The sequence below is a fragment of the Aotus nancymaae genome, unplaced genomic scaffold (assembly GCF_030222135.1).
Source record: "Aotus nancymaae isolate 86718 unplaced genomic scaffold, 86718_ANA_hifiasm-v0.15.2.pri h1tg000014l, whole genome shotgun sequence".
NCBI lineage: Eukaryota > Metazoa > Chordata > Mammalia > Primates > Aotidae > Aotus > Aotus nancymaae.
Genome location: NW_026988425.1, coordinates 120,989,413 through 121,016,555, shown reverse-complemented (window position 1 = coordinate 121,016,555; position 27,143 = coordinate 120,989,413). Strand labels below are relative to the sequence as shown.

The following is a 27,143-nucleotide window of genomic DNA, read 5'->3' as shown; positions in this document are numbered from 1 at the left end:
CCTGCCTGGGGGCGAGCGAGCTCCTCCCGGGCCGCGCAGGCCGGCTCCAGCCCCAGCGCGGCGCGCTCCGATGCCGTCATGGGACCCCCGCCCCCCGAACCCGCCTCCCCTCACCCGCAACTCCGCCCGCCGGGGCGCTGGGGGGCGCAGGCGCCAGCCGGGTGGCGCGGCGGAGTCGGTCCGCAGACAGCGCGGCGGGGCCCTGTGAAGGGACCGGGCCTGCAGAGCGCGCGGCGTCCTCACGACGGCCTCGCCTTATTTTCTAGAATTTGCCTCCAAACCGGACTCAGACCACCCTGCCTTCGGCCCGAGTCACCTTCCTCACCGTCTCCGTTTTCGCTTCCCAGCCCCCAAAACACGCCCCCTGGACGCCACACACAAAGCTAGCAGAAACGTTCCTCTCCCCACTCTAAGAAAATTTTCTGTTCTGACTCTCACTTTCTCGCACTGTAGCATGTCCAAAATTGAGCTCCATCTTACACACCTTGTCAAGGGAAACTCGGCGCAGTGGGGCAGGAGAGGTGATCTGGGGTGCCCACGCCAGCCTCAAGGAGATGGTTGGTGTCCTCGTCTCTGAGACTTGATGCATTGTTTGCACTGGAAGTGCCGCGAATGAGCGAATTTTTTTTTTTTTTAAGACGCAGTTTCCCTCTTGTTGCCGGGGCTGGAGTGCAATGGCGCGATCTCGGCTCACCGCAACCTCAGCCTCCCAGGTTCAAGCGATTCTTCTGCCTCAGCCTCCCAAGTAGCTGGCATTACAGGCATGTGCCACCACGCCTGGCTAATTTTGTATTTTTAGTAGAGACGGGGTTTCTCCATGTTGGTCGGGCTGGTCTCTAACTCCTGAACTTAGGTGATCCGCTGGCCTGGGCCTCCCAAAATGCTGGGATTACAGGCGTGAGCCACCGCATTCAGCGAATAGGTGAATGTTAATCAAAATCTGAAAACATGTTTGTCACTTAAAATGCCGTTAGAAAAAGTAAACTCCAGTGTGGTTTCCAGTGAAATTTTGTTTATTATGTATATTGAAGATTATCTGTCGTAGGCAACATAATTAAAAACTATAGAAATTGCCAGGCTCTTCAGATAGCTCTATGTTAGGAAACCCTGAGCCTCCAGTAACAGAAACCACAACTTGAAGTGGCTTGAACGATAAGGTCATTGGTTATCTCCGGGAAGAGTGAAACCCAGAGGGATGAGGGCTCCTGGGCAGGTTGAGTCCGTGGCAAAATTACTAAGGAGCGGGTCTTTTTAACTTTTTTTTTTTTTTGAGCCCTAGTTTCGCTCTTGTTAACCAGGCTGGAGTGCAATGACGCGATCTCGGCTCACCGCAACCTTCGCCTCCTGGGTTCAGGCAATTCTCCTGCCTCAGCCTCCTGAGTAGCTGGGATTACAGGCGCGCGCCACCATGCCCAGCTAATTTTTTTTATTTTTAGTAGAGACAGGGTTTCACCATGTTGACCAGGATGGTCTCGATCTCTTTTTTTTTTTTTTTTTTTTTTTTTTTTTTTGAGACGGAGTTTCGCTCTTGATACCCAGGCTGGAGTGCAATGGCGCGATCTCGGCTCACCGCAACCTCCGCCTCCTGGGTTCAGGCAATTCTCCTGCCTCAGCCTCCTGAGTAGCTGGGATTACAGGCACGTGCCACCGTGCCCAGCTAATTTTTTGTATTAGTAGAGACGGGGTTTCACCATGTTGACCAGGATGGTCTCGATCTCTTGACCTCGTGATCCACCCGCCTCGGCCTCCCAAAGTGCTGGGATTACAGGCTTGAGCCACCGCGCCCGGCCGGTCTCGATCTCTTGACCTTGTGATCCACCCGCCTCAGCCTCCCAAAGTGCTGGGATTACAGGCGTGAGCCACTGTGCCCGGCCCTCCCCCCCCCCTTTTTTTTTTTCCATCACCTTCAGACACAAAACGTCCTGAGGAAGAGGACAGCAGTGTGTGGTGTGTCTTGGTCAAGAGCCCTGCAAGCTGATTTCCTTCCCGTTCCATGTACCACACAGCTTAGGCCTGTGTACCCCCGAACTAATCACTGTCAAGGGGAATGGAGCTACCCTGATTGGTTTGCAATACCCATGTGGGACAGCGTGGATACAGGGAAGTCCTCCACAATCTCCACAACCACAGCCTCGATGTAGAGGAGAGGCTGGCCAACTGATCGTGTATCACAAAGGACCATCATTCAGGTACCAAGTGTCTGTCGGTCCGATGCCAGGAGCTGTGCCATTTCCTCTGATAGATAATTCAATTAAGTAGAAACTAAAAGCTCAAGCAGTTGGGAAGAGCAGATGACACCGTGGTGTTCTGTGACATGCTGTGGAGTGTCACCATTGGTCCCAAATATTCTAAATCAGTCGCCGTCCTGAGCAAGAACAACAGAGAGCAGCCTGCCACCACGATCACCAGAAAGAATCATATTAGACCCTGAAAATGTGAAGAAGCAGAAAACTGAACTTGGATCTTCGTGTGTGTAAAATGTAACAAAAGGTGATGTTGATTGATGAAACATCATGTTTAGGAGGTACAATTCTGGGCTGTGCACGGTGGCTCACACCTGTAATCCCACCACTTTGGGCCAAAGAGGGTGGATCACAAGGTCAGGAGATCGAGACCAGCCTGGCCAACATGGTGAAACCCCCTCTCTACTAAAAATACAAAAATTAGCTGGGTGTGGTGATGCATACCTATAGCCCCAGCTACTCAGGAGGCTGAGGCAGGAGAATTGCTTGAACCCGGGAGGTGGAGGTTGTGTGAGCCAAGATCACACCACTGTACTCCAGCCTGGCAACAGGGCGAGACGCCATTTCAAACAACAAACAAAAGAGGTACAATTCTGGGCCAGGCAAGGTGGCTCAGGTCTGTAAACCCAGCATTCTGGGAGGCCAAGGCAGGCAGATCCCTTCAGCCCAGGAGTTTGAGACCAGCCTGGGCAACAGGGCAAAGCCATTTCTACAAAAAATACAAAAATTAGGCAGGCATGGTGGCATGGGCCTATAGTCCCAGCTACATGGGAAGTTGAGGTAGGAAGATACTCTGGCTTGAGCCTAGGAGGTGGAGGCCACAGTGAGCTTAGATGGTGCCACTGCACTCCAACCTGCATATACAATTCATTTAGAGAGAAACTCAAGGCTGAGTATGGTGCCTTACACCTGGAATCTCAGCAGTTTGGAAGGCTGAAGCAGGAGGATAGCTTGAGATCAGGAGTTCAAGACCAGCCTGGGCAACATAGTGAGACACAAGGTCAGGAGATTGAGACCATTCTGGCCAACATAGTGAAACCCCATCTCTACTTAAAAAAAAAAAAAAAAAAAAAACTAGCGGGGCATGATGGCACGTGGCTCTAATCCCAGCTATTCAGGAGGATGAGGCAGGAGAATCACTTGAACCAGGAAATCGGACGTTGCAGTGAACCGAGATCGTGCCACTGCACTCCAGCCTGGCGACGGAGTGAGACTCCATCTCAAAAAAAAAAAAAAGTAAAAAAAAAAAAGAAGTGCGTTTTGTAAGCTGGAATGGAAGGCGTTGGATATTTCTCTGAAGGACCCTGGGCAACCCGATGTGAAGTGAAGGTCTTTGGTAGGTCCTGAGCTACTCAAGATACTGAGTGTTGGGGGGCCTTGCCAAAGTGATGCCTCCCAGAACAGAGGAAAGTCCCCCATTGAGCCTAGAGCCAAGAAAGCGAATGTCTACCGTTTAGAGGAGCCACTTTGCCCTTGTTACCGGCCCAAACGTTTCCAAAATACAGCGAAGCAGCTTCAGTGTACCTTGCTGCCTATTCAAGAGGTTTCTAAGAGTAAAAAGAAACTTACAACTTACACTGTTTGCTTCCTGGGCTGTCCTATTCCATATGTGGCCTGTAGTCTCGCGCCCAGGTCCAGGGCTGAGTGAAGGAGCTGGGCTGGCCAGCAGGCCTGTTGGCGGCCACAGCCCTCATGCGGCTGAGGAGGCAGCTTTCCTGCCTTCTGGAACACAGCCTAGCAGGAGGAGCCATGGAGCTGGCGAGGAGCAAATAACTAGGAATGTGGTTTCCGGAGCCCCAGGAAGAATGCAACCCGGGTGGGTGAGGCCCGGGACGGGCAGGCGTTTCTTTCTGCACATCCAGGCCCGAGATCACTTCTCCAGCATCTGTCCATGGGAGCCCTGCCAGGGCTGTACTGGGCTCTGTCTTCTCAGCCCTGTTAAATCAGCTTCTCAGAACGCCTCTTGCCAACTCCACCTTCCACACCCCCCAGGGAACTGCTGTGTGTAGTTTATATCATGGAAGTAGGGTGGGGAGGGCCCACGGCTGGCTCAGGGGCCTGGCCATGTCTTCATGTGTGTGTCTACCAGCCTCTCTTCTGTCCCCATTCTTGCCATCCTCAGACTCCAAAACTGCAGATCAAGGCCCATGTCTCATTACACCAAAGATCTGCCAGGGCCCCAGAGTCAGTTCCAGGAGCAGGGCTTCCAGGGTGCAGAGCCAACAGAGTGGGTGCTTATGCATCTGAGGGGGCCTGTAGAAGACGAATATAAATATATGGATGTCAGGCTGGCTGCATTAGCTCGTGCCTATAATCCCAGCACTTCAAGAGGCCAAGGCGGGTGGATCACGAGATCAGGAGTTCAAGACTAGCCTGGCCAACATGCTGAAACCCCATCTCTACTAAAAGCACAAAAATTAGCTGGGCATGGTGGCGCGCACCTGTAACTCCAGCTACTCGGAAGGCTGAGGCAGAGAATCGCTGGAACCCAGGAGGCAGAAGTTGCGGTGAGCCAAGATTGCAGCATTGCACTCCAGCCTGCGTGACAGGGTGAGACTCGGTCCCCCCCCCAAAAAAATAATAATAATAATAAATAAATATACAGATGTCTAAAAGGACTGACCAAAGAGTCATAATTTTCTGTGCATATTTCTGAAGCTGCAGGTTAAAATAACTAGAAAAATAGAGTTTAGTTTGGAAGGCTACTTGGCATTATCTAGCAATACTTGAAGTGCACGTATTCTTTCACTAGCATGTCATGGTTACAAGTTACACATTTATCATATACATACATATCCACACATGCACACTAGACATTTTGGTAAGGACATTTATTATAGCACTGTTTGCAGTAGCAATTAAAAAAAAAGAAAACTACTTAAAAGTCCATCGTTAGGGAACTAGTTGAATCAAATAAGGCATATCCATACTACGCAGTAGTTATTATGCGGCCATCAAAAAGAGTGAGTGGGATTTATGATGTGATACAGAAATCTCTCCAAGCTGAGTTATTAAGTGAAAAAAGCAGGCTAATGTGAAGGCAAGCGGGAAGTGCAGACGCGTGCCTGCAGGGGCATAGCCCATAACTACAGGCACACATGAGAGCGGCACCGTGGTGGTTTTTATGGAGGGGAACATGGGGGCTCAGGGAGAGAGATACACACCCTTTTGCAATGTATGAATTTTATAATTGTATGAATGTATTGTCTAGATTTATCAAATATTAACATTTCTGTTCTGTGGCTATAAAGTCTAAATATGATCACCATTTTCCTTCCCCAGCATCTGGGGGCATCAAGAGAGTGACTATGCAGGTGAAGGCAGTGATGATGCCAATGGAAATGTGGCTGCGAGCAAGCAGCGGGCTCTGCAGAGCACAGGCCTGGGACCCAGCCCGTGAAGGGGCGGGGACTCAGAAAGTGACACTAGAATTTTGAATAATCACGCAAGAGCTTTTGCATCTGATTGTTCCCTTCAAAGTAGTTTGCTGGGAGCCTAGATCGTCAGAGGATCTCTGAGTTCAGTGCTAAGAATGTGTCAAAACCTCTGTCTGGACCTTGAGGGTGGTGACCAGACCTACTCATTCGTGGCAAATATTGATCCACAGAGGCAGAATCTGAATTTCAAAAATGGTCAAAAGTCTTTTGGCCACACGTTTGGTTAAAGAGATGAAAAATCAACGGAGGCCATTTTTCTTTTAGTTCAGAGCAGGCTGTGGCTCTGGTGTCCCTCAAAAACTGGCTTTGAGGGTGAAGCCCCAGAAAGATGCTGAGAAAGTGTGTGCCTCGGCAGCCGGGGGATGCAGCGGGGTCCCAGGCGGCTGCTTTGGAAGAGGCAGCTGGCCGGGGCGGAGCGGGTTCTGTGTGCGGAGAGTCGAGGTCTGGGCGCGCGGCTCAGCTCTTCTTGCGCAGCTGGCTGTACTGCGCGCGGCCCAGGATGGGCTCCAGGACGCTGGGACGAAAGAGGCTGTCGCTGACCCTGCGCTTCGGCTTCTCCCGGGGCACTGCCGGGAACGCGCGCGGCGCAGCGGGAGGGTCGGCCTCGTCCTCCGGGCCCGGGCTCCGCGCGCGGCGAAGGTTTCCGCGGGGCGGGGCGGGGCGCGGGGCGGGCTCAGGGCCGGGGGACTGCCCTCCCGACGCCCTGCGCTCCGTCTCGGGGGGCGGGTGGTCGATGTCCCGGAATTCGCTCTCGGGCTCCATCAGCGACAGCCTGGGGAGCTGGAACCCAGCAGTCTACTTAGAGCACCGGCCCGGCCCCATCCCTGCGCCCCGGACCCACTGACCCTTCCCCGGGCCTGGTAGCCGCCTTAGAGCCCCGGCCCGGCCCCGGCCCCACCACCCCTGCTCGGCCCCGCAGCCGCCTTAGAGCCCCGGCCTGGCGCTGGTCCCTGAGCCTCCGACCCACTGCCCCTGCCCGGCCCCTCGATTGTTCCCCCGGGAGCGGCCATCGGGAGAACACAGGCTGGGGGGCCGGATGGTAGTTTGTCGGCACCGGGGAAAGCCCCGAGGTCCTGCCCACCCTGAGCCTCTCCATGGACCAGGCCGCTCAGGCCAGCCAGGCCTCCCAGAGTTTCAGGATCCCTGGGCCTCCCTCCGGGGAACGCTCAGTGGGACGTCATCAGCTTTCCTAAACCTTCCTTGCAGCCCACACAGTGACCTGGCCAGGGACAGGCTCACCTTCCTGGGGCTGGCCGGGGCGCAGGGCAAACAGGCCGGCTGCTAAGATCCCTGGCATGCTGCTTGTTGGAGAGAGTGACTGAGAAACCCACCCCCTACCAGCTCTATGGGTGCCTTCTGCCCTGACCAGCCCCGCTCAGGCCTGCCAGCCTGTAACTTGCTCTGGAAAGGGGCTCCCGAAGGGATGGCATTGGTATCCCCGGGGGTTTTTCCTACTGGTGACAGGTGATAGAATTGGGTGGGGTCTGCTGCTGTCTCCTGAACTCATGGCCCACCCCTAGGGTGCCCTGGAAGTCTCTCCAACCCTTCCCAGGCCTCAGCATGCAAACCTGCCCCAAACCTGCCCTAAACCTGCCGGGCCCTTCAGTTGGGAGTAGAGGGGTGAGGGTGAGCCACTGGGATCCCGGGACTGAGGCAGGAGACTCCTACTAGCAAGTGGGAGGGGCCAAGGGGAGAGGCCTCAGGCCAGGGCCGTGGGCCTCTATCCTCCTGGGGCTGGGAGATGCGCAGTATGTGGACATGTTGGCAGGGCACTGAGGCCTGGAGGAGGGTCTCCAGAGGGAAAGGACGGGTCTGCAGCCCCTTCAGTCACATCTACTTTATCTGCCCGGTCCAGCCCCCCTTGGGACACTAACAGCTTGCCAGGGGTGGGACTCACCGGCACATAGTGCACCACTGTGTCCACCACGTTGTCAGTGACGCCCTTCAGGGCATCTGATAGCGACATGGCCCTCCCCTTGGTGGAGGTGACGGCCCGGGCTGGGGTGAGGTGCAGCACCCTCCCTGCCATGCCCAGCACAGCTGCAGGTGCCCATGTCACAGCCGAGATGGTGGTCTGGAGGGCCTTCTGCAGGGTGTGTGCCACATTGCCCAGGAGGCCCTGAGGGCCTGGCAGGGCTGCTACCTGGGGGCCAGAGCAGGGTCAGTGCCTCCCGCGGTGACTCCCCTGACCCTTCTCGCCCCACCAGCCCCAGAGCTAGAGAACACATGGGAACACCAATGTACAGAATTTGAGGCCTATTCTGCCACTAGAGTGTGGCTTTGGGCAGGTCACATCCCCCTCTGAACCTCTGTCTCTTCTCCTGCAAAACAGGACAGTCATCTCTGCCCTGCCATTTACAGAGTGTTGGAAGGGTCAGCTGAGAGAATGGCATGGAAGTCCCTCATCGGCTGGGCATTTGAGGGTGGGGTGAAGGGCGCTGCACCCGCCTGCCGTGCCCCTGCATCTGGGGAACCACCCTATGCCTCTGCTTCTCACCCCTTCTGTGGGCTCCCAGTCTCCCCTCACCTCACTGAACTTCTCTTCAGTCTCTGATTCTTCCTCCTCCTCTGTCTCCTCTCCTTCCGTGTCTGTCTGGTCCTCACGATCCTCCTCCTGGGTGGCGAGGCTGTGCAGCCAGGGCACCCGAACCTCGCTCTTCCGCCGGGACACCACCTCCATGGCCACTGACGCACCCCACTGGGCCAGGCTGCTCTGAGGGAGGGTGGCAGCACACTGCTGGCTCCACTGCCCCTGGTGAAAGCCAGCAGCCCCAGCAGTCGAAGCCCTTCGCCCCAAGGGTCAGGATGGTGAGCAGGGCTCAGCCCCAGCAGACTTTTCTTGAAACTTTTTGTTAAGTGGTAATTTACATACACTAAAGTGCACACATCTTATTGTAAGCTCTGTGAACTTTTATAAGAACACACCTAGGCCGGGCGCGGTGGCTCACGCCTGTAATCCCAGCACTTTGGGAGGCCAAGGCGGGTGGATCACGAGGTCAAGAGATCGAGACCATCCTGACCAACAGGTGAAAACCCATCTCTACTAAAAAAAAAAATTAGCTGGGCATGGTGGCTCGTGCCTGTAGTCCCAGCTACTTGGGAGGCTGAGGCAGGAGCCCTGCTTGAATCTGGGAGGCAGAGGTTGCAGTGAGCCGAGATCGAGCCACTGCTCTTCAGCCTGACGCCTGGCGACAGAGCGAGACTCTGTCTCAAAAAAAAAAAAAAAGTACACACCTGTGTAACCACCACAGATCAAGAAAGAGACCATTTTCTTTTTCTTTTTCCTTTTTTTTGAGATGGAGTCTCACTCTGTTGCCCAGGCTGGAGTGCAGTGGCACAATCTCGGCTCACCACAACCTCCACCTCCTGGGTTCACCACAACCTCCACCTCCTGGGTTCAAGCAATTCTCCTGCCTCAGCCTCCTGAGTAGCTGTGATTACAGGTATGTGCCACCTTGCCCAGCTAATTTTTGTATTTTTAGTAGAGTTTCACCGTGTTTGTCAGGCTGGTCTCAAACTCCTGACATTGTGATCTGCCTGCTTCAGCCTCCCAAAGTGCTGGGATTACAGATGTGAGCCACCACACCCAGCCAACAGACACCATTTTCAACATCCGAAGACCCCCCATGTCCCCACTCAGTCCACATTGCCCCAAGAGAGACCACAATCCTGATCTCTGTCACTGTGCCTTAGTTTTGCCTACTTTTGAACTTCACATAAGTGGAGTCACACCGTGTGTATTCATTCACAAATAGCTCCTTTAGTGAAATAGTAGGGTGTGAGATTCACCCATGTTGCTGCAGATGGAAGTAGTTCCTCCTTTTTCATTTCTCCCATCCAAGTACTAACCAGGCCCGACCCTGCTTAGCTTCCGAGCCTCCTTTTTCATTTCTGTGTAATATTCCATCGTGCAAATTTCCCGTAATTTACCCATTCTACAGTTGATGGACATTAGCATTGCTTCCAGCCCTTGGCTAAGGATATAGCTAATCTGAACATTTTAAACATGTTTTGGGAGATGTAAGTGCTCATTTCTGTTGGGTATACATTAAGAGTGGAACTGCTGGGCCATAGGATACATGTATGTTAGCTTTAGTAGATACTCCTCCCAGATCTTTAAAGAGTGAAAACTTCAGTGAACCAGAGTGTCCCATGGGAAGAAACTGACCGAGCAAGTGGGCTTGTGTCTCTTGAGGCACATTCTAAGCCTCTAGGGAGCCCCACAAACAGGGCCTCCTTCTTATACAGTTTTGGGGACGCCACTCTAGTTATGTGAATGGCAGCATCTGAGGTTCTGCACCCTGCAGGCTGGGTCCAGGCACGTGGGTCAGTCTCAGCCCTTACTGATGCAGGGGACAGAGGAACTACTACTCCTGAATCCCTTTGGGGGCAACATCTGCTTGAATGAATGATCCCGGCCTGAGGATACTTTTAAAAGTACTGCTCAGCAGGGCGCGGTGGCTCACGCCTGTAATCTCAACACTTCGGGAGGCCGAGGTGGGTGGATCACAAGGTCAGGAGTTTGAGACCAGCCTGGCCAACATGGTGAAACCCTGTCTCTACTAAAAATACAAAAATTAGCTGGGCATGGTGGCATGTGCCTGTAATCCCAGCTACTCAGGAGGCTGAGGCAGGAGAATGCTTGAACCGGGGAGGTGGAGATTGCAGTGAGCCGAGATTGCACCATTGCACTGCAGCCTAGCACAGAGACAGACTCTGTCTCAAAAAAAAAAAAAGTACTGCTCAAAAGATGGCGAAAAAGAAGTCATCTTGTTTGCTGACCCTTATGCTTTAATGTTGTTTTATTTTTTATTTTTGAGATGGAGTTTCGCTCTTATTACCCAGGCTGGAGTACAATGGTGAAATCTCAGCTCACCGCAACCTCCGCCTCCTGGGTTCAAGCAATTCTCCTGCCTCAGCCTCCTGAGTAGCTGGGATTACAGTCGTGCACCACCATGCCCAGCTAATTTTTGTATTTTTAGTAGAGACGGGGTTTCACCATGTTGACCAGGATGGTCTCGATCTCTTGACCTCGTGATCCACCCGCCTCAGCCTCCCAAAGTGCTGGGATTATAGGCGTGAGCCACCGTGCCCGGCCTTATTTTTTTTTTTTCTGGTCTTAGTTTCTTACCAAAATTCCTTATGGAAAAAATCCAGCCTATTTCTGCTAAAATACAAAGAGGTTGGGGTTGGGAGTGGTGGGGAGTGAACAGTCCCGCTCTAGCAAGGCAGGCCTGGCCTCGGCTAACCTCCTGTCCTTCTCTTTCCCTGTGGTCTGGAAGGCTGCCCTCCACCCCTCTCAAGGCCTTTTGTCCTTAGAACTCAAGCCCCAGCCCAGGATGGAAGACAGAACGTTCTCAGGACAGGAAGGGGTGGTAGGTGGGTGGTCGGGGGCCTGGGAGGCACACAGGGCTCCCAGGCACGGGGTCAGTCAGTGCTCAGGGCAGACACTCACCAGGGGCACCACGCCTGGGATCCACGTGGCCAGGGTGTGGCCCTGCTCCAGGGCCCGGGCCACGGCCTGCATGGTGTGTCGAGAGAGGGTGTTGGTCAGAGCCCCAACCCTGCGCACGAGGCTCAGCTTGGCCTTGGGAGGCTTCTGGGCTTGCTGGTGTCCAGGAGCAGGGGCTGGGTAGGGATGTGGGGGAAAAGAAGAGAAGACTGATCAGAGAGGGGCCAGGGAGATCTGGGTCATGGCTAGCGCTGGAAAGCAGGTGTTCTGGTCCCACCACAAACTCACTGGTGATTTCCACAACTCGCTTTCCCTCTTTACTGATGGGGCAGGGGTGGGGTGAATGATTGCAAATCCATCTGAAAATCCCACTGGCCTTCCCTATTCCAGAGCAGGGACTGGATGAGCCCTGCCACCTCCTGCTGAATCCCAGGCCATGTGTGTGACAGCAACTCACTCCCAGGCCGAGCCTCCAAACGGTGGGTACCTGACTCTGTCTTGTCTGGCGGGAGGAGGTACTCCACCACCTTCTCAATGCTGCCCAAGGCCAGGTCGGCCCCTTCGGAAGCCAGCCGGCCAGCTCGGGTGTTGGCAGCAAATTCCGCAGTGTCTCTGGCCACCCCCCAGGCGAGCTCACACCCGGTCAGAGCGGCCCCCAGGACCTTGTCTGAAGTGCTGGCGATGGGCACGCTGATGCTGTTTCTGGCGCTGCGGAGGCGGGTGGAGATGGTGTCCTTCAGCTCAGAAGCAATCTAGGGGAGTAAGTGGGGTGTTGCAGATCCTACAAGGGCCACCCTATTGGGGCCTGGCACCCTGAGCCTCGCTCCCAGGAAGGCCTCATCTAAAGGCCCAGGGAGCTGGTGCTGATACTTGGGTACCTGGAATTAAGCTGGGCTCTAAAGGGAGAGGGCGCCAACCTGCCCTGTGCCACCCACTTGGTCTCCTGGCTCCTTCACACTGCACCACTGTCTGTCAAGATCCCTCCCATCCTGCGAGGATGACCCCAAAGCTCCTCTTTGGTGGCCCGTGTCCTGACACCCTCGTGCTCACAAGGACTCTCCTCCCTCCTTTCCTCAGAACACGCCATTTCTACTGATTTACAGGTGGGCTTGATCTTCACTGGTTCTGCACTGAAATAATCTGACTTCTCTTCGTTATCCTGGGAGTTCCTTTGTGACAAAAACCTTGCCCTTTATCTGGAAAAAAGGGGAGCAGAGAGCACAGACCTCATAGCTGAACAGACCTGCTCTCACGTGGTCTCCAATTAAGGCTGTGTGGCCGTGGGAAGACACTGGTTTCCTCTCTGTAAAGTGGAGGTAATGACCCCTATCCCAGAGGATTGATAAGAGGGTTCAGTGAGAGCTTGATTAAGCACAGGCAATGGCCCTGGGCATAGGGTAGGGCTTAGTACGCGTTTGTGGGAAGGACAGTTGGTCAGTGACATAGATGCGGCAGGCATAGGGTAGGGCTCAGTACATGTTGGTGGGAAGGGTGGACAGTTGGTCAGTGAGACAGATGAATTAGGATACGGCTTAGGGTAGGGGTCAGTATGTGTTCGTGGGAAAGGCGGATAGTTGGAGGGCTCAGTACATGTTTGTGGGAAGGGTGGACAGCTGGTCAGTGAGATAGGCGAGGTCAGAGACTGAAGCTTGTTCCCCAGAAGCAGCAAAAATGGGCCCTTATCATAGCAACTACCCAATGAATATGTAGCCACATAAAGTGACTTTCAGTCTCATGGTCCATAAAATGTTGGATCTTGAGGACCTGGGATGACACTCCTGGGATCTTCATGAGTGTGACTTGTGATCCTAGGCAGCTGTAGTCGCCAAGTCGTCCAGGAAAGACTATGGAACCCCAGACCCCAGGGCGCGGTACTGGGGGTAGTGGGAATGCCCCAAGCATCTGTTTGAGTTTGCCTCTGGGATTGTGCCTGCTGGTCCCAGAAACCCAACTTCCAGGAACCCCACCTCCATCTGGCTTCACGGGGAGAGGAGTCCGTGGTGTGGCCTTGGGAGCAGGCAGCCTCCACCGGCCTTGGAGGGCGCTCGCCGTGGGACACAGACGTACAGTCACCGCCTCAGCAGCCCCTGCCCTCTCCTCCCTGAGGGGTGACTAGAGTGCAGGGAGGCTCTCGAGGTGGGAAGGGCTCACCTTTTCTGGAGGGTACTGAAGGGCTGGGATCTTTTGCTCCAGGTGGTCCAGGCCCCTGCAGGCCAGCTCATTGGCAGCTGTGACTGGAAGGAAAGGGCCAGGTTTGGGTGAGCCCCGCCCCTCACCATGAGAATCTAGCAGTGGCCTCTGTGCCAAGGAAGCAATTTGGAGCCCTCAAATCCCAGGCCTGCTGCCTCCCAGCATCTCTGGGCCCCGGGCCCTTGGCCTTCTTTAGCCTACGTCCGCTGGGACTCCTCGAGACCCAGGCCGGTTTCTTCTGTCTGTGGGAACTCTGGAGTTGTTCAGGCCTGCACTCAGGAGGCCGAGTGCCCACATCTGTGCAGCCTGTGGCCTCAGCAAGCCCCAGCCTGTCTGAGCCTCTGCTTCCTATGGTGAATTAATGGTGCCTTCCTGGCAGGATCGCTGTGAGGAAGAACGATGGGAACCAAATGAATCACCAACAATCACTGTTCTTCCCTCCCCACCAGCATGGGGGCTCTGAGTGAGCGTGAGGAGGGAGAACAGAGGTGTGAGAGGGAGGCAGGTGCAGTGAGGCCTTGGGGCTGAGCCTGCTTTGCTTTCAATGCAACAAACTCCCAGCACAGCCAGTGCAGGCCCCGGGCTGTCCATGTCCTTCTTTTTTTTTTTTTTTTTTTTTTTGAGATGGATTCTCGTTCTGTCGCCAGGCTGGAGTGCAGCGGCACAATCTTGGCTCACTGCACCCTCCACCTCTCGGGTTCAAGCGATTCTCCTGCCTCAGCCTCCTGAGTAGCTGGGACTACAGGCGGGCACCACCACGCCCAGCTAATTTTTTGCATTTTTAGAAGGATGGGGTTTCGCCATGTTGGCCAGGATGGTCTTGATCTCTTAACCTCATGATCCACCTGCCTTGGCCTCCCAAAGTGCTGGGATTATAGGCGTGAGCCACTGCGCCCAGCCTATCCCCTTCTTTTTAACCACTCAGTGTTGAGATGGTCGACCATCAGAAGAAGGTGGCAGGGAAGGGAAAGGGTTGCCCTGGAGAGAGGGCATGCTTCAGAGCTGCACATGCTTCAGGGGGATCCCGCCCAGGTCGGCCACGACACGGGCTCTGCAACCCTGGCCATTGGGACCACAGCTTTAGAGGAGAGTTCTTTATGCACTTTCCTGTATTCTTTATCCAGATACCTTATTTTTCTTCACAAAATGCTCAAGCAGCAGAGAGCCCAGATGACCTGGCTGTCTTCCAGTTAGGCAGAACGAGACTCAGGGAAAGCATTGAAGGAGGTGCAGCCAGGGACAGGGCTGGCCTTCCCATCTGTCCTCTCCCGTTTGCTGCGTGGAGTCCTCAAATCCCATTACTCTCTAATTAGGATGGTGGAAGGTGCTAGACTTCTTGGCATGACTGTGGCTCCCCTCAGCGCTGTCAGGAGCGATGCCTTGGAGACCACATGTTCAGATGGGGCAGAACAATTTGAGTCGGGCACACCTGGCAAGGCCCGCAGGAGAGCCGTCTTCTGCCTCCAGGGCCCTGGTTGGCGGCTCTCTGCTGCCCCCTCCCGTCACGACCCGCTACCATCAGCTGCTGGGCTCGGCCAGCTTTCCCCTCCCTCCAAGGAGAATGGTCCTCCAGCCCTGCCAGGGCCCCTAGTGCCGCTGCCTCTGCCTCTCCCAGACTCTGCTGGTTTCTTACTGCTGCCAACTGTGCTGCCACACCCTCACCACTGCCGCACAGCTCGCCTTCCCTTCCCCTGCAGATTCTCTGGCCATCATTATTTCCTAGGAACATGGGAGCTGGGCCATAGACAGGCATCTATAGATTAAAACAGATCTGTATGCATACCTTTTTTTTTTTTTTTTTTTTGAGACAGAGTCTCACTCTGTTGCCAGACTGGAGTGCAGTGGCGCAATCTCGGCTCACGGCAACCTCCACCTCCTGGGTTCAAGCGATTCTCCTGCCTCAGCCTCCCGAGTAGCTGGGACTACAGGCGCCTGCCTCCACACCCAGCTAAGTTTTGTATTTTTAATCGAAGCGGGGTTTCACCATATTGGCCAGGTTGGTCTCGAACTCCTGACCTTGTGATCTGCCCACCTCGGCCTCCCAAAGTGCTGAGATTATAGGTGTGAGCCACCGCGCCCAGCCATATGTATACTTTTATATCCATAGGTAAGACCATGCAATGGGATGTAGGCAGCTAGGTAGGCAGTTAAGCAGACACACGAGCAAATTATCAGACAGTCAGACAGACTGAGAGGCGGACAGACAGACTGTCAGGTAGGCAGTGAACAAGCAGGCAGCTGCTGAGCGGCGAGGACTCACACTGGGTGGACAGCCTGCGGACCACCGGCTCCATGCTCCAGGCTGCCAAGCTCCCGGCGCTCTGCACGCCCTTCTCGTAGGCGTTGCACACAGAGGCCACCAGTGGGTGGGCTTCCTTGGTGCTGGTGTAGGTCTTCTGGAAGCACTCGCAGGTGCCACTCACCACGGGCAGCTGCAGGACCCGCTGCAGCACGTTCTCCTGCTCCTGCTGTGGAAGGAACACATGAAAGCTGTGGCCCTCCCTCTCCAGGCACCCGGGAAGTGACCCCAGGGTCATGGGGACTAGCCTGACTCTAAGTGACCTGGGGGAACCAACGACAAAGAGGTCTTTGGATGCCCCAATCCTGAGAGCAGGGGAGATCCCCGGGAAAACAAGTCAGCCGCCACGTCCTCCTGGTCACCGACCAAATTCTGGAGAGCTGCCAAGGCAAGTTCTGTTCACCAGGGGCTGAGTCACATCCCACCCCCAGCACAAATCACTCCCCTGATACCGCCTGCTACAGAGCAAGTGCTGTTACTGGCTAGAGTTTTCGACTAGGGTTGATTGGTGGCTTCTCCAAACATTTTTCTGGTCTTTCTGAGGTACTGTCACCCTTCCTGTGGATGCTGGCCACACTGCCTAGAACACTCTCCTTCCCTCCCTCCCACAGCCTAGAACACTCTCCTTCCCTCCCACAGCCTAGAACACTCTCCTTCCTTCCCTCCCACAGCCTAGAACACTCTCCTTCCCTCCCTCCCACAGCCTAGAACACTCTCCTTCCCTCCCACAGCCTAGAACACTCTCCTTCCCTCCCACAGCCTAGAACACTCTCCTTCCCTCCCACAGCCTAGAACACTCTCCTTCCTTCCGTCCCACAGCCTAGAACACTCTCCTTCCCTCCCACAGCCTAGAACACTCTCCTTCCCTCCCACAGCCTAGAACACTCTCCTTCCCTCCCTCCCACAGCCTAGAACACTCTCCTTCCCTCCCACAGCCTAGAACACTCTCCTTCCCTCCCTCCCACAGCCTAGAACACTCTCCTTCCCTCCCACAGCCTAGAACACTCTCCTTCCTTCCCTCCCACAGACTAGAACACTCTCCTTCCCTCCCACAGCCTAGAACACTCTCCTTCCCTCCCACAGCCTAGAACACTCTCCTTCCTTCCCTCCCACAGACTAGAACACTCTCCTTCCCTCCCTCCCACAGCCTAGAACACTCTCCTTCCCTCCCTCCCACAGCCTAGAACACTCTCCTTCCCTCCCACAGCCTAGAACACTCTCCTTCCTTCCCTCCCACAGACTAGAACACTCTCCTTCCCTCCCACAGCCTAGAACACTCTCCTTCCCTCCCACAGCCTAGAACACTCTCCTTCCTTCCCTCCCACAGACTAGAACACTCTCCTTCCCTCCCTCCCACAGCCTAGAACACTCTCCTTCCCTCCCTCCCACAGCCTAGAACACTCTCCTTCCCTCCCACAGCCTAGAACACTCTCCTTCCTTCCGTCCCACAGCCCAGAACATTCTCCTTCCCTCCCACAGCCTAGAACACTCTCCTTCCCTCCCACAGCCTAGAACACTCTCCTTCCCTCCCTCCCACAGCCTAGAACACTCTCCTTCCCTCCCACAGCCTAGAACACTCACCTTCTCTCCCACCTGAGCCTCCTCAGCAGCTGGGACTGCAGGTGTGTGACACCATGCCTTGCTAATATTTTTATTTTGCAGAGACGGGGGTCTTGCTTTGTTACCCAGGCTGGTCTTAAACTCCGAGCCTCAAGTGATCCTCCTGCCTCAGCCTCCCAAATCACTGAGATTATAGGCGTGAGCCACTGTGCCCAGCCAAGACTTAAATTTGAATGTCTCCATGAATGAGAACTCTCCCCCTTATAAACTGGCCTGTGCCCCTTGTTGGACAGCTTTGTTGAGCTGAAATCTGAAATGGTTCACACTGTGGTCTGGTGACCCCCTCTCCTGGACATGCTATAGTTTTACATTATCTTTCTTACAAATATAGCACCCCTGCTTGAGCCCAGGAGTTCAAGGCCAGCCTGGGCAACATAGGGAGACCTCGTCTCTACAAAAAAAAATTAGCAGGGCATGGTGTTGTGTGCCTGTGGTCCCAGCTCCTGAGAAGCCTGAGGTGGGAAGATGGCTTGAGCCTGGGAGATGGAGGCTGTAGTGAGCCAGAATCATGCCACTGCACTACAGCCTGGTTGACGGGATGAGACCCTGTCTCAAAAAAAGCACTCAGACAGCACTCTGGGTGTGATCTGAGCACGCTGGGTGTAGTGGAACAATAGTTTCTCATTTCCGTGCTGTTAGTAATGCATCTTTTCTCGTGCTGTGCTGTTAATAATGCATCTTCTGGCAGCAGTCGTCCAGGAGCCTTGGTGAAAAAACACTGGTCTTTGAGTAAAAGAATGAATTATAGGGCTTAGAAGCTTATGCCTGTAATCCTTACACTTTGGGAGGCTGAGGCAGGAGGATCATTTGAAGCCAGGAGTTTGAGATCACTTTGAGACACACACACACACATGCGCGCACACACACACACAAATAGTTGGCCATGATAATTTTTGATGGCATGTGGACTACAGAGTCCCAGCTACTTGGGAGACTGAGGTGAGAGGACTGCCTGAGACCAGTAGGTTGAGGCTGCAGGGAACTATGATAGTGACACTGCACTCCAGCCAGGGCGACAGAGCAAGCCTCTGTCTTAAAAAAAGAATAAATAACAGAATGAACTCTAGGCATGCAGAGGGAAAGGACACGTGCCAGTTGCCATTATGCTGCAGGCACCGGTCTGGGTGCCTCGGTGACACAAGCTCACTTAGTTCTTTCTTATTTATTTATTTAGAGATAGGGTCTCACTGTGTCACCCAGGCTGGAGTACAATGGCACGATCTTGGCTCCCTGTAACCTCTGCATCCCATGTTCAAGTGATTCTCCTGCCTCAGCCTCCTGAGTAGCTGGGACTATAGGCACCCGCCAACACGCCCAGCTAATTTTTGTATTTTTTTTTTTTTTTTTTTTTTTTTTTGAGACGGAGTGTCGCTCTTGTTACCCAGGCTGGAGTGCAATGGCGCGATCTCGGCTCACCGCAACCTCCGCCTCCTGGGTTCAGGCAATTCTCCTGCCTCAGCCTCCTGAATAGCTGGGATTACAGGCACGCACCACCATGCCCAGCTAATTTTTTGTATTAGTAGAGACGGGGTTTCACCATGTTGACCAGGATGGTCTCGATCTCTTGACCTCGTGATCCACCCGCCTCGGCCTCCCAAAGTGCTGGGATTACAGGCTTGAGCCACCGCGCCCGGCAATTTTTGTATTTTTAGTAGAGATGAGGTTTCAACTTGTTCGCCAGGATGGTCTAAATCTCTTGACCTCATGATCTGCCCGCCTCGGCCTCCCAAAGTGCTGGGATTACAGGCGTGAGCCACAACATCTGGCCAGGTTCATAATTTTTAAGTTTTACTATCTGAACTGTGCCCAAGTCTGAGATGCCTTGCCAGGAGGCATCGAACATTCCTAAAAGTATCAAGCCACTTCAAGTCACAGTGAAAACCAGGTCAGTGACAGAACACCAGACACAGGGAATATCCCACCCTCTCCCCACCCAGCAGCACAGGCTGTGCACTGTCTCACTCCGGGAGGTGCCATTTGCCATGTGAATGATGCTGCTGGAGTCACAGGATGCAGAGGCTCCTCATGGAACACTCATCCAGCTAGGCGGTGAGCAGAGCACGGGCTTCTGCATCAGGGTTTAAACACAGCAGTGCTCTTCCTCTCCATCCTGCCGTTCCCAAGCCAGGATTTCTACTCCTTGTTTCCAAGGTGCTTATCTTTTAATAGGTATCTTTTTTTCCCCTCCCAGATCCTCAACTGCCCCCTACAAAAGGTGATGAGGGCAAGAATAACTAAGGCATGGTAGTCAATGGAGCAGAATTTGAATCTGGGCATATCTTGCTCTAAGTCCCCTGCATCTCCGTCCCTGCTTCTTCCTCCGCGCTCAGTTGCCCATCCCATCACACATATGCCCAAGTTACTTACAGGGACGTCTCCATCCAGCAAGGTGGGGCCTTTGTTGACTGCCATCCTAGCTCTTCAAGCTGCAAAGCAGAGAGTCCCAGGTCCATCAGAAGCCCTCAGGCTTGAGCTCCGCTGGGTCCCTTCTCTACCTCTCATGGCCACCCACTAGGCCCAGGCTGCCTGGGACCCCATTTGCCCCGTACAGAAGGCATTAGGTTGGAGGGTGAATGTCACACAATAGACCCACTCCTCAGGGTCCCATGGCAGTGAGCTGCTCCACAGCTTACTTGTCAAGACCGATGTTTCTATCTTTTTTTGAGATGGAGTCTCACTCTGTCACCCAGGCTGGAGTGCAATGGCATGATCTTGGCTCACTGCAACCTCTGCCTCCCAGGTTCAAGTGATTCTCCTGTCTCAGCCTCCCAAGTAGCTGGGACTACAGACGCGAGCCACCATGCCCGGTTAATTTTTGTATTTTTGGTAGAGACAGGGTTTCACCATGTTGGCCAGGCTGGTCTCAAACTCCTGACCTCAAGTAAACCTCCCACCTTGGCCTCCCAAAGTGCTGGGATTACAGGTGTGAGCCACTGTGCCCAGCCAAGACTCATGTTTCTTCTAAGAGTTCAGGTTAGAAAATGAAAAATGCAGGTAGCCATAAGAGATAAAAAGTTTTAGATGAAGTCTTAAGGCTCTTGAATTCGGGTCCAGAAGAGACTAAAATAACAAGTTTCAAGCTGGGTACATTGCAAGCACCTGTAATCCCAGCTACTGAGGCTCATGTGGGAGAATGGCTTGACCCCAGGAGCGTGAGAGCAGCCTGGACACTGTAGTGAGACCCCATCTCTAAATAAATAAATAAACAAACACGTTTCAGGCTTCATCTTTGAAAAGGCTCTGGGTTAATTCTTCTATTTCTCTCTCTCCCCCTCTTCCCCTCTTCCTATCTCTTTTTTGAGACAGGGTCTTGATCTGTTGCCCAGGATGGAGTGTGCTGGCATGATCATGGCTCACTGCAGCCTCTACCTCCTGGGATCAAGGAACCCTCCCACCTCAGCCTCCCAGGTAGCTGGGACTACAGGCATGCGCCACAAGGCAGGGCTAATTCTTATTTTTTTGTAGAGACCGAATCCGACTATGTTGCCCAGGTTGGTCTTGAACTCCTGCCTTGGCCAGCTGCAGTGCTGTGATTAAAGGCATGATCCACTGTGCCTCTCCAATTCCTCTATTTCTAAGCCAATATATCTGTGTTCTGGAAAAGACAGTAGCCCCAGAAGAGCTACTCTATACTTCCCGTCATTCACCTTGAATCTCTCCCTCAGTAGTTTCCCTGCTGTTTTTCATTCCCAGCAACGTACCCAGGAGGCTCTTACCTGCAACCTCTTCCCTTTAATGCTCATAAACAAGCCAGGTAAGGCAGATGCCCCAGGACCCCAACGCGCACTCTAGCTGACCGCCACCTCAGCTTCACAGAGCCCAGGCTGCAGAGTGTCTCCCCAGGCAGAAACAATTCCTATCACCCCAGGGAGTCTTGGGCAATGCTACTAACACCTCCCAGCTAGAGGAGGGTGGAGACCGAGAGAAAGCAGGGTTAGCCAGTTGTCACGGTTATCTGACCCAGGGTTCCCCGGGCATATCCTAACTTCTCTAAGGACATTTAGCAAACAAGGAGGTAGGTGGCAGAGCTGAAAGATATCCAGGCTCAGAGGACTTATTATTCCAGAGCCATGAAACATCAGCTCTGTAATGTTTCTGCCCTCAATTCACAAAAACCTGCTTTCCAGAAAGAAGGTATTGGGATATATGTTGTCAGACTTAAAAGCTCTAAGTTCTATATACTTCTGCAATCCTTTGACTCCTTTTCCATACAGGGTCTTGTGGGACAGTTTTCAATTCATTTCTCTCATCTTTTCTTATTTACTAGCAAGAGTGAATATTGAACAGTAAGTTTTTTTAAATTTTATTGTTATTATTATTATTATTGGAGACAGAGTCTCGCTCTGTCACCCAGGCTGGAGTACAGTGGTGGGATCTCGGCTCACTGCAGCCTCCACCTCCCAGGTTCAAGCAATTCTCCTGCCTCAGCCTCCTGAGTAGCTGGGATTACAGGCACTTGCCACCACGCCCAGCTAGTTTTTGTATTTTTAGTAAAGACAGGGTTTCACCATGTTGGCCAGGGTGGTCTGAAACTCCTGATCTCTGGTAATCCGCCTGCCTCGGCCTCCCAAAGTGTTGGGATTACAGGCATGAGCCACCGCATCCAGCCTTGAATAGTAAGATTTAAACCCACACAGAAGAGTTCATCTGAATGTACTCATCTTTGATTATGGAGATAAATTGCTCTTAATGAAGAAGCGATAGAGCTGGGAGTTGAATTTTTGACAATATAGACTTTGAGGGAGGAATTTCCACTTCTAGAGTTCAAAAAAATATATTGACTTTACCTGGCCTAAGATGCTACCAGAATGAGGAGTGGGAGAGCCAAGTCGATTTTGTTCTCATAAGTCTGGAAAAGTGACAGTGTTGACTAAAATTCTTTCACCAATCAACACCACCCAGACAACCAAGAACTAGCACCCCTCAACCCTTCTTTAACCCGGACTTAAGCCCAAGATCTACTCCCTGGCTTCAGAGATGATGGAGGACTACGGTGTAAGCCACAGCTTTCAGATGATCTAAGGAGGACCTCTTAACGAAAACGGACAATAGGAAAACAAAGCTTATTTTCCGTGTTGCTGGTGGAATTATATGTATTGTTGACTCTGCTAAGCCACACACTGCGGGCAAGAGAAAAAAGAGGTGGGGGTGGGGAATTATGATAGATCCTTGGTAATAAATTCTGTATCTGTGATGTAATAAAGTAGGGAATGAGAAGGCAGGAAAGGAAGGCCAAGCAGGGAGGCTTCAAAGGAGTAATATGCAAAACATTTAATACTTATTATTATTTTTTTGAGATGGAGTCTCACTCTGTCACCAGGGTAGAGTGCAATGGTGTGATCTTGGTTCACTGCAACCTCCGCCTCCCGGGTTCAAGCGATTCTCCTGCCTCAGCCTCCTGAGCAGCTGGGACTACAGGCACGCATCACTATGCCCAGCTAATTTTTTGTATTTTAGTAGAGATGGGCTTTCACCATGTTGGCCAGGATAGTCTCAATCTCCTGACCTCGTGATCCGCCTGCCTCAGCCTCCTAATACATTTAATATTTATTGATCCTGGGCTTTTAAAATGTAAGGCAGTTGAGAAGACAAAGTATTTAAAGAAGTGGCCTCTGCCCTCACTTCACGGTTCAGCACAAATCATTTGTGAGTCTGTGAGTGGACAGCAACCTAGGCCAAAGGGCAGCTTTCAGCCTTCAGAGGAGTGGCTTCGAGCCAGAGAAGTCCAGGGCTCTGTGCCCAAAAACGCTGCCAACTAAACTAGTCCTCTGGCTACAGAATGTGGGTGAGAGGTGAAAGTGGTGAAAGGGCCTACGAGAGTCCCAAGGGAAGGCAGAAGAGTCAGTTTTCTAGCAGTAGCTCGCAGGGCGTAGAGTTCTATTTTCTCTCCTTCTCCATCCCCACCTGCTCTTCCTACCCCTCCACCACATGAGAGCAGGGACGTAGGTCATCTTGCTCACAAGTGGATCCCCAAAACCATGCACGGCACTCAAACATTCATTATTGAATAAATGACTTATCAGGCAGCAATGCTCAGTTGTGAATGTGCTGGGCTGTACACCTATGAGGAACTTCTTTGATTTGTGGCATCCCTCATGAAAGTGGAGGCTCTGGGGTAGAAAATGTTAGAAGGGAGAATGACACAGGGAGGTGCCAGGCCACCATTAAGGTTTACACAAACTCTAGAGGAGGTAGTATTTCCCAGCCTCCCCACAACTCACCATAACTTGCAGAGGACAAAAGTCCCATGATGGATACCACCATAACATAACATGCCACCATGAGGTCAAGGCAGACTTATACAGGCAGAAGCCAGCCGGCCATTGACAGGGCCACTGTAAGACACCCTCTCCATGGCAGCAGTCTAGACGAGCTTTCAGAGGTTCCTCTCCACCCAGAGGCTCTTCATCTCCAACCTTCTCCATCCTCCTCTGCAGCCCAGATCTTCCAGCCCAGAGCTCACTGTACCAACTGTGTAGGCTGACTGAGGATTACCTGCTGGACTGCCTTATGTTTAACTCCTCTCTATTCCCGGAACACACTCAGACACAAGTCAATTATGTCTAGAAATTTATTGAACATAATTAATCTATTACAGTAGAGTATCTGGACAATAAAAACAATTTAAGCTTTTTATTTGCCCTGATCTAGTAGCTTTCATTTCTCTTAAAAGTACCAAAATTTTATTTCTCAAATCCCATATCTTGATTGGTTAAACAGACAGCCAAGAATCTGAGCCTATTTTCTGAGAATCTCGATCACATATCTGGGACATTTTACTTGTTGAGTACATACTTATTTTCTCATTTCCATTCAGATAAATGAGATGGCTTTGCTGCGAGGACTGACATCAGCCTCCCACCTGCTGGCATCCTATCTCTCCACCTCACCTCCCTCAAACTGAAGGATCTGTAACCACGTATAAGAACCCACACCCAAGATGGGAGACAGGAACACGAGTCAATGTCAATGACCCAGCATCCAGTGTCCCCTCCACTGGCTTCCTCCTGCTCTTTCCACCTCCCTCAATCACCCCACAAATAAGACGTCTGATTTACCAGAGAACATTGTGACTCTCTTACATCTAGAGTATTCATGACATTTTTTTGACTGGATAAACTTTGATGGAAATTAATGTAGAATTGCCTAAGTTGTTATTAGGCTTTAAATAAAACAATCTAGCTGATAAGTCTAAATACTGTTTTAATTTTTTTTAAGACACAGGATCTGGCTCTATCACCCAGGCTGGAGTGCAGTGGAAGCTCACTGCAGCCTTTAACTCCTGGGCTCAGGCGATCCTCCTGCTTCAGCCTCCAGAATAACTGGGACTATAGGCATCCACCACCATGCCTGGCTAATTTTTTAACACTTTGCTGTGGAGATGGGGTCTCACTGTATTGCTCAGGCTGGTCTTGAACTCCCGGCCTCAAGCAATCCTCCTGCTTCAGCCTCCCAAAGTGTTGGGATTACAGACGTGAGCCACCACACTCCATCCAGTTTTATTTTTTTCTAGAAAAGAATATAAACCACTGGACAAGGAAGTTTCCAAATTATGAGAGAGTAAGAGGCAAAAAACAGGATTCAGGAGGGGATCATATTTCTACTCAATAAGAAAGTGGGATGGCATGGAAAGAACACCGGATTAGGAGTCAGAGGAAAGAGGCTCTAGCCTCAGTTGTTCTTGCTGGATCAGGAGTCTATTGTCAGAGGAACGAGGCTCTAGCCTCAGTTGTTCTTGCTGGATCAGGAGTCTATTGTCAGAGGAACGAGGCTCTAGCCTCAGGTGCTTTTGTTGGATCAGGAATCTATTGTCAGAGGAACGAGGCTCTAGCCTCAGGTGCTTTTGCTGGATTAGGAGTCTACTGTCAGAAGAACGAGGCTCTAGCCTCAGTTGTTCTTGCTGGATTAGGAGTCTATTGTCAGAGGAACGAGGCTCTAGCCTCAGTTGTTCTTGCTGGATCAGGAGTCTATTGTCAGAGGAACGAGGCTCTAGCCTCAGTTGTTCTTGCTGGATCAGGAGTCTATTGTCAGAGGAATGAGGCTCTAGCCTCAGTTGTTCTTGCTGGATTAGGACTCTATCATAGTCAGAGGAACGAGGCTCTAGCCTCAGTTGTTCTTGCTGGATTAGGAGTCTATTGTCAGAGGAATGAGGCTCTAGCCTCAGTTGTTCTTGCTGGATTAGGACTCTATCATAGTCAGAGGAACGAGGCTCTAGCCTCAGTTGTTCTTGCTGGATTAGGAGTCTATTGTCAGAGGAATGAGGCTCTAGCCTCAGTTGTTCTTGCTGGATTAGGACTCTATCATAGTCAGAGGAACGAGGCTCTAGCCTCAGTTGTTCTTGCTGGATTAGGAGTCTATTGTCAGAGGAACGAGGCTCTAGCCTCAGTTGTCCTTTGTTTGTTTCACTGTCAGCCTCTCACCTGTCACAGGCTACATATAGGCACCCACTGTGAACCTCTACCTATTTCTATAAGTCCCTCCTGTCTGCTCCTGATTTTTGCTTATTCACTGCACCCATAGACACAATTTATACCACGAAGGTGCCTGATGCTTTTCTGATTCGCCTTCTGGACTGAGCAGGGACATGTGTGCAGTGATGGTAAGGGCCAACAAGTTGGGAGGCTGTAAGCGCAGCTCTCCTTCATCCTGCTGCTGACACCAGAGCCTCCACTAGATCTGAGAGCGCTGTGCATGAGACCTGCCGTAATCCTGTGACACCAATGAGCCACAGAACCCTAAAGTTACTGTTTATTAGTCCTCAATGATCAGTGTGATTGGGTCTTTTTAAATTTTTTCTTTTCAGTTTTTATTCATTCAGCAAATACTAAACTCCTACTATGCGCATAAGAGATGTTCAATCAATGTTAGATGAAGGGAAAACATTCAGAAATTCACAAGTCACTCCAGCACTCCAAAAACATTCCACTCTTCATGCTCCTCCCTTCTCTGTTCTTGGCCTCACCTCTGCACACATCACAGGTTGCTAAATGCTCACATGAACAAGAACATAAGCAGTGTGACATGGCCTGTGACTTACACAAATGTCTATCCCACTAAGAGGCCATCTTTTAAAGTAGGTACTAGTTCCGAGCCTACAAACACCTTAATGGGTCTTCAGCTTCATCTGAGGATATGCCACAGTGATCATGCCTGCTATAGAGGACACAAGACCTACAAGTCCAATGATGCCAGGATTGGACTTACAGATCCCCAGCTGGTCCAAAGGGTTCAGGATATCACAGAGGTTCTTCACTGTGTCCAGGAGCAAGGGAGGATGACGCTTCAGAGATCGGAATAAGAGAAGTAGAAAGGACTGGAGCCATTCTGTTTCTTCATCAGCCACGCTGTACCCACAAGGATCCTGGGATGCTGATTTCTCTTTCTTTGCCTTGTCGTGTATAACTCGTTCCATCTGCAGGGAGATTTCATACAGATCCCTGACCAGGCTCAGCAGAAGAGAATAGTAGTAGTGGCGGGCAGCCCTTGTTCGCCATCTCTCTTTGTTGATGCCAGAGGCGAGACCTACGCTCCTCACCCAGAGGATGGTGTCACAGACGAAATAAATCACACGGTTCAGGTTGGCTAGTGTTAAGCATAAGCGAGGTACCAGGTCAGTGGCATGAATGCTCTGCTCGGTTGCCTGTACAGCATGTACCACATTGCCTAGTCTGAACCCTGCAAGTAGAACCCACAACAGTGAACAGTTATTTCATTAGTACACAATGGGAAGGTAGAATCCCTGTATCAGGGTGAGGAGCCAGCTTTTCGTTGTTTTTTTGTTGAGACAGGGTCTCGTTCTGTAACACAGGCTGGAGTGCAGTGGCACCATCACAGCTCACAATAGCCTTAACCTCCTGGGCTCAAGCAATCCTCCCACCTCAGCCTCCAGAGTAGTTGGGATT

The 27,143-nt window shown here is 52.2% G+C and overlaps 2 protein-coding genes across 5 annotated transcripts in view; both read right to left on the bottom strand.

Moving 5' to 3' along the window:
• Nucleotides 1–1,933: 1,933 nt before the first annotated feature.
• On the bottom strand, nucleotides 1,934–21,128 carry PLIN1 (perilipin 1). 2 transcript variants are annotated; one of them, XM_012463861.3, is made up of 11 exons: nucleotides 20,958–21,128; nucleotides 19,609–19,667; nucleotides 15,583–15,790; nucleotides 13,284–13,366; nucleotides 11,620–11,884; nucleotides 11,136–11,308; nucleotides 8,208–8,393; nucleotides 7,578–7,823; nucleotides 4,685–6,460; nucleotides 3,820–4,496; nucleotides 1,934–2,427 (listed from the first exon to the last, which is right to left on the bottom strand). In XM_012463861.3, the coding sequence occupies exons 2-9, from the start codon at nucleotides 19,651–19,653 to the stop codon at nucleotides 6,137–6,139; spliced, it is 1,530 nt and encodes a 509-aa protein (XP_012319284.1). In that variant the 5' UTR covers nucleotides 19,654–19,667; nucleotides 20,958–21,128; the 3' UTR covers nucleotides 1,934–2,427; nucleotides 3,820–4,496; nucleotides 4,685–6,136. The 2 variants fall into 2 exon arrangements, with proteins under 2 accessions (XP_012319284.1, XP_064232365.1); XM_064376295.1 differs by lacking the exon at nucleotides 20,958–21,128 and adding an exon at nucleotides 20,889–20,922.
• Nucleotides 21,129–23,794: 2,666 nt separating this feature from the next.
• PEX11A (peroxisomal biogenesis factor 11 alpha) overlaps nucleotides 23,795–27,143 on the bottom strand; it is a 49,281-nt gene continuing 45,932 nt past the window's right edge. For all 3 annotated transcript variants that reach the window (XM_064376291.1, XM_064376293.1, XM_012463858.2), the window contains one exon: nucleotides 23,795–26,916. In XM_064376291.1, coding sequence (XP_064232361.1) covers nucleotides 26,345–26,653 — 309 coding nt within the window. In that variant the 5' untranslated portion in view covers nucleotides 26,654–26,916 and the 3' untranslated portion in view covers nucleotides 23,795–26,344. The remainder of the gene's footprint in view (nucleotides 26,917–27,143) is intronic.

Excerpts from the sequence above, each read along its gene's own strand:
- PLIN1 (XM_012463861.3), bottom strand. The coding sequence starts at position 19,653 with ATGGCAGTCAACAAAGGCCCCACCTTGCTGGATGGAGACGTCCCT. Across the intron at positions 15,791-19,608 it reads TGCTGGATGGAGACGTCCCT|CAGGAGCAGGAGAACGTGCT; the intron begins GTAAGTAACTTG and ends TTCCTTCCACAG. Across the intron at positions 13,367-15,582 it reads CCGCAGGCTGTCCACCCAGT|TCACAGCTGCCAATGAGCTG; the intron begins GTGAGTCCTCGC and ends CTTTCCTTCCAG.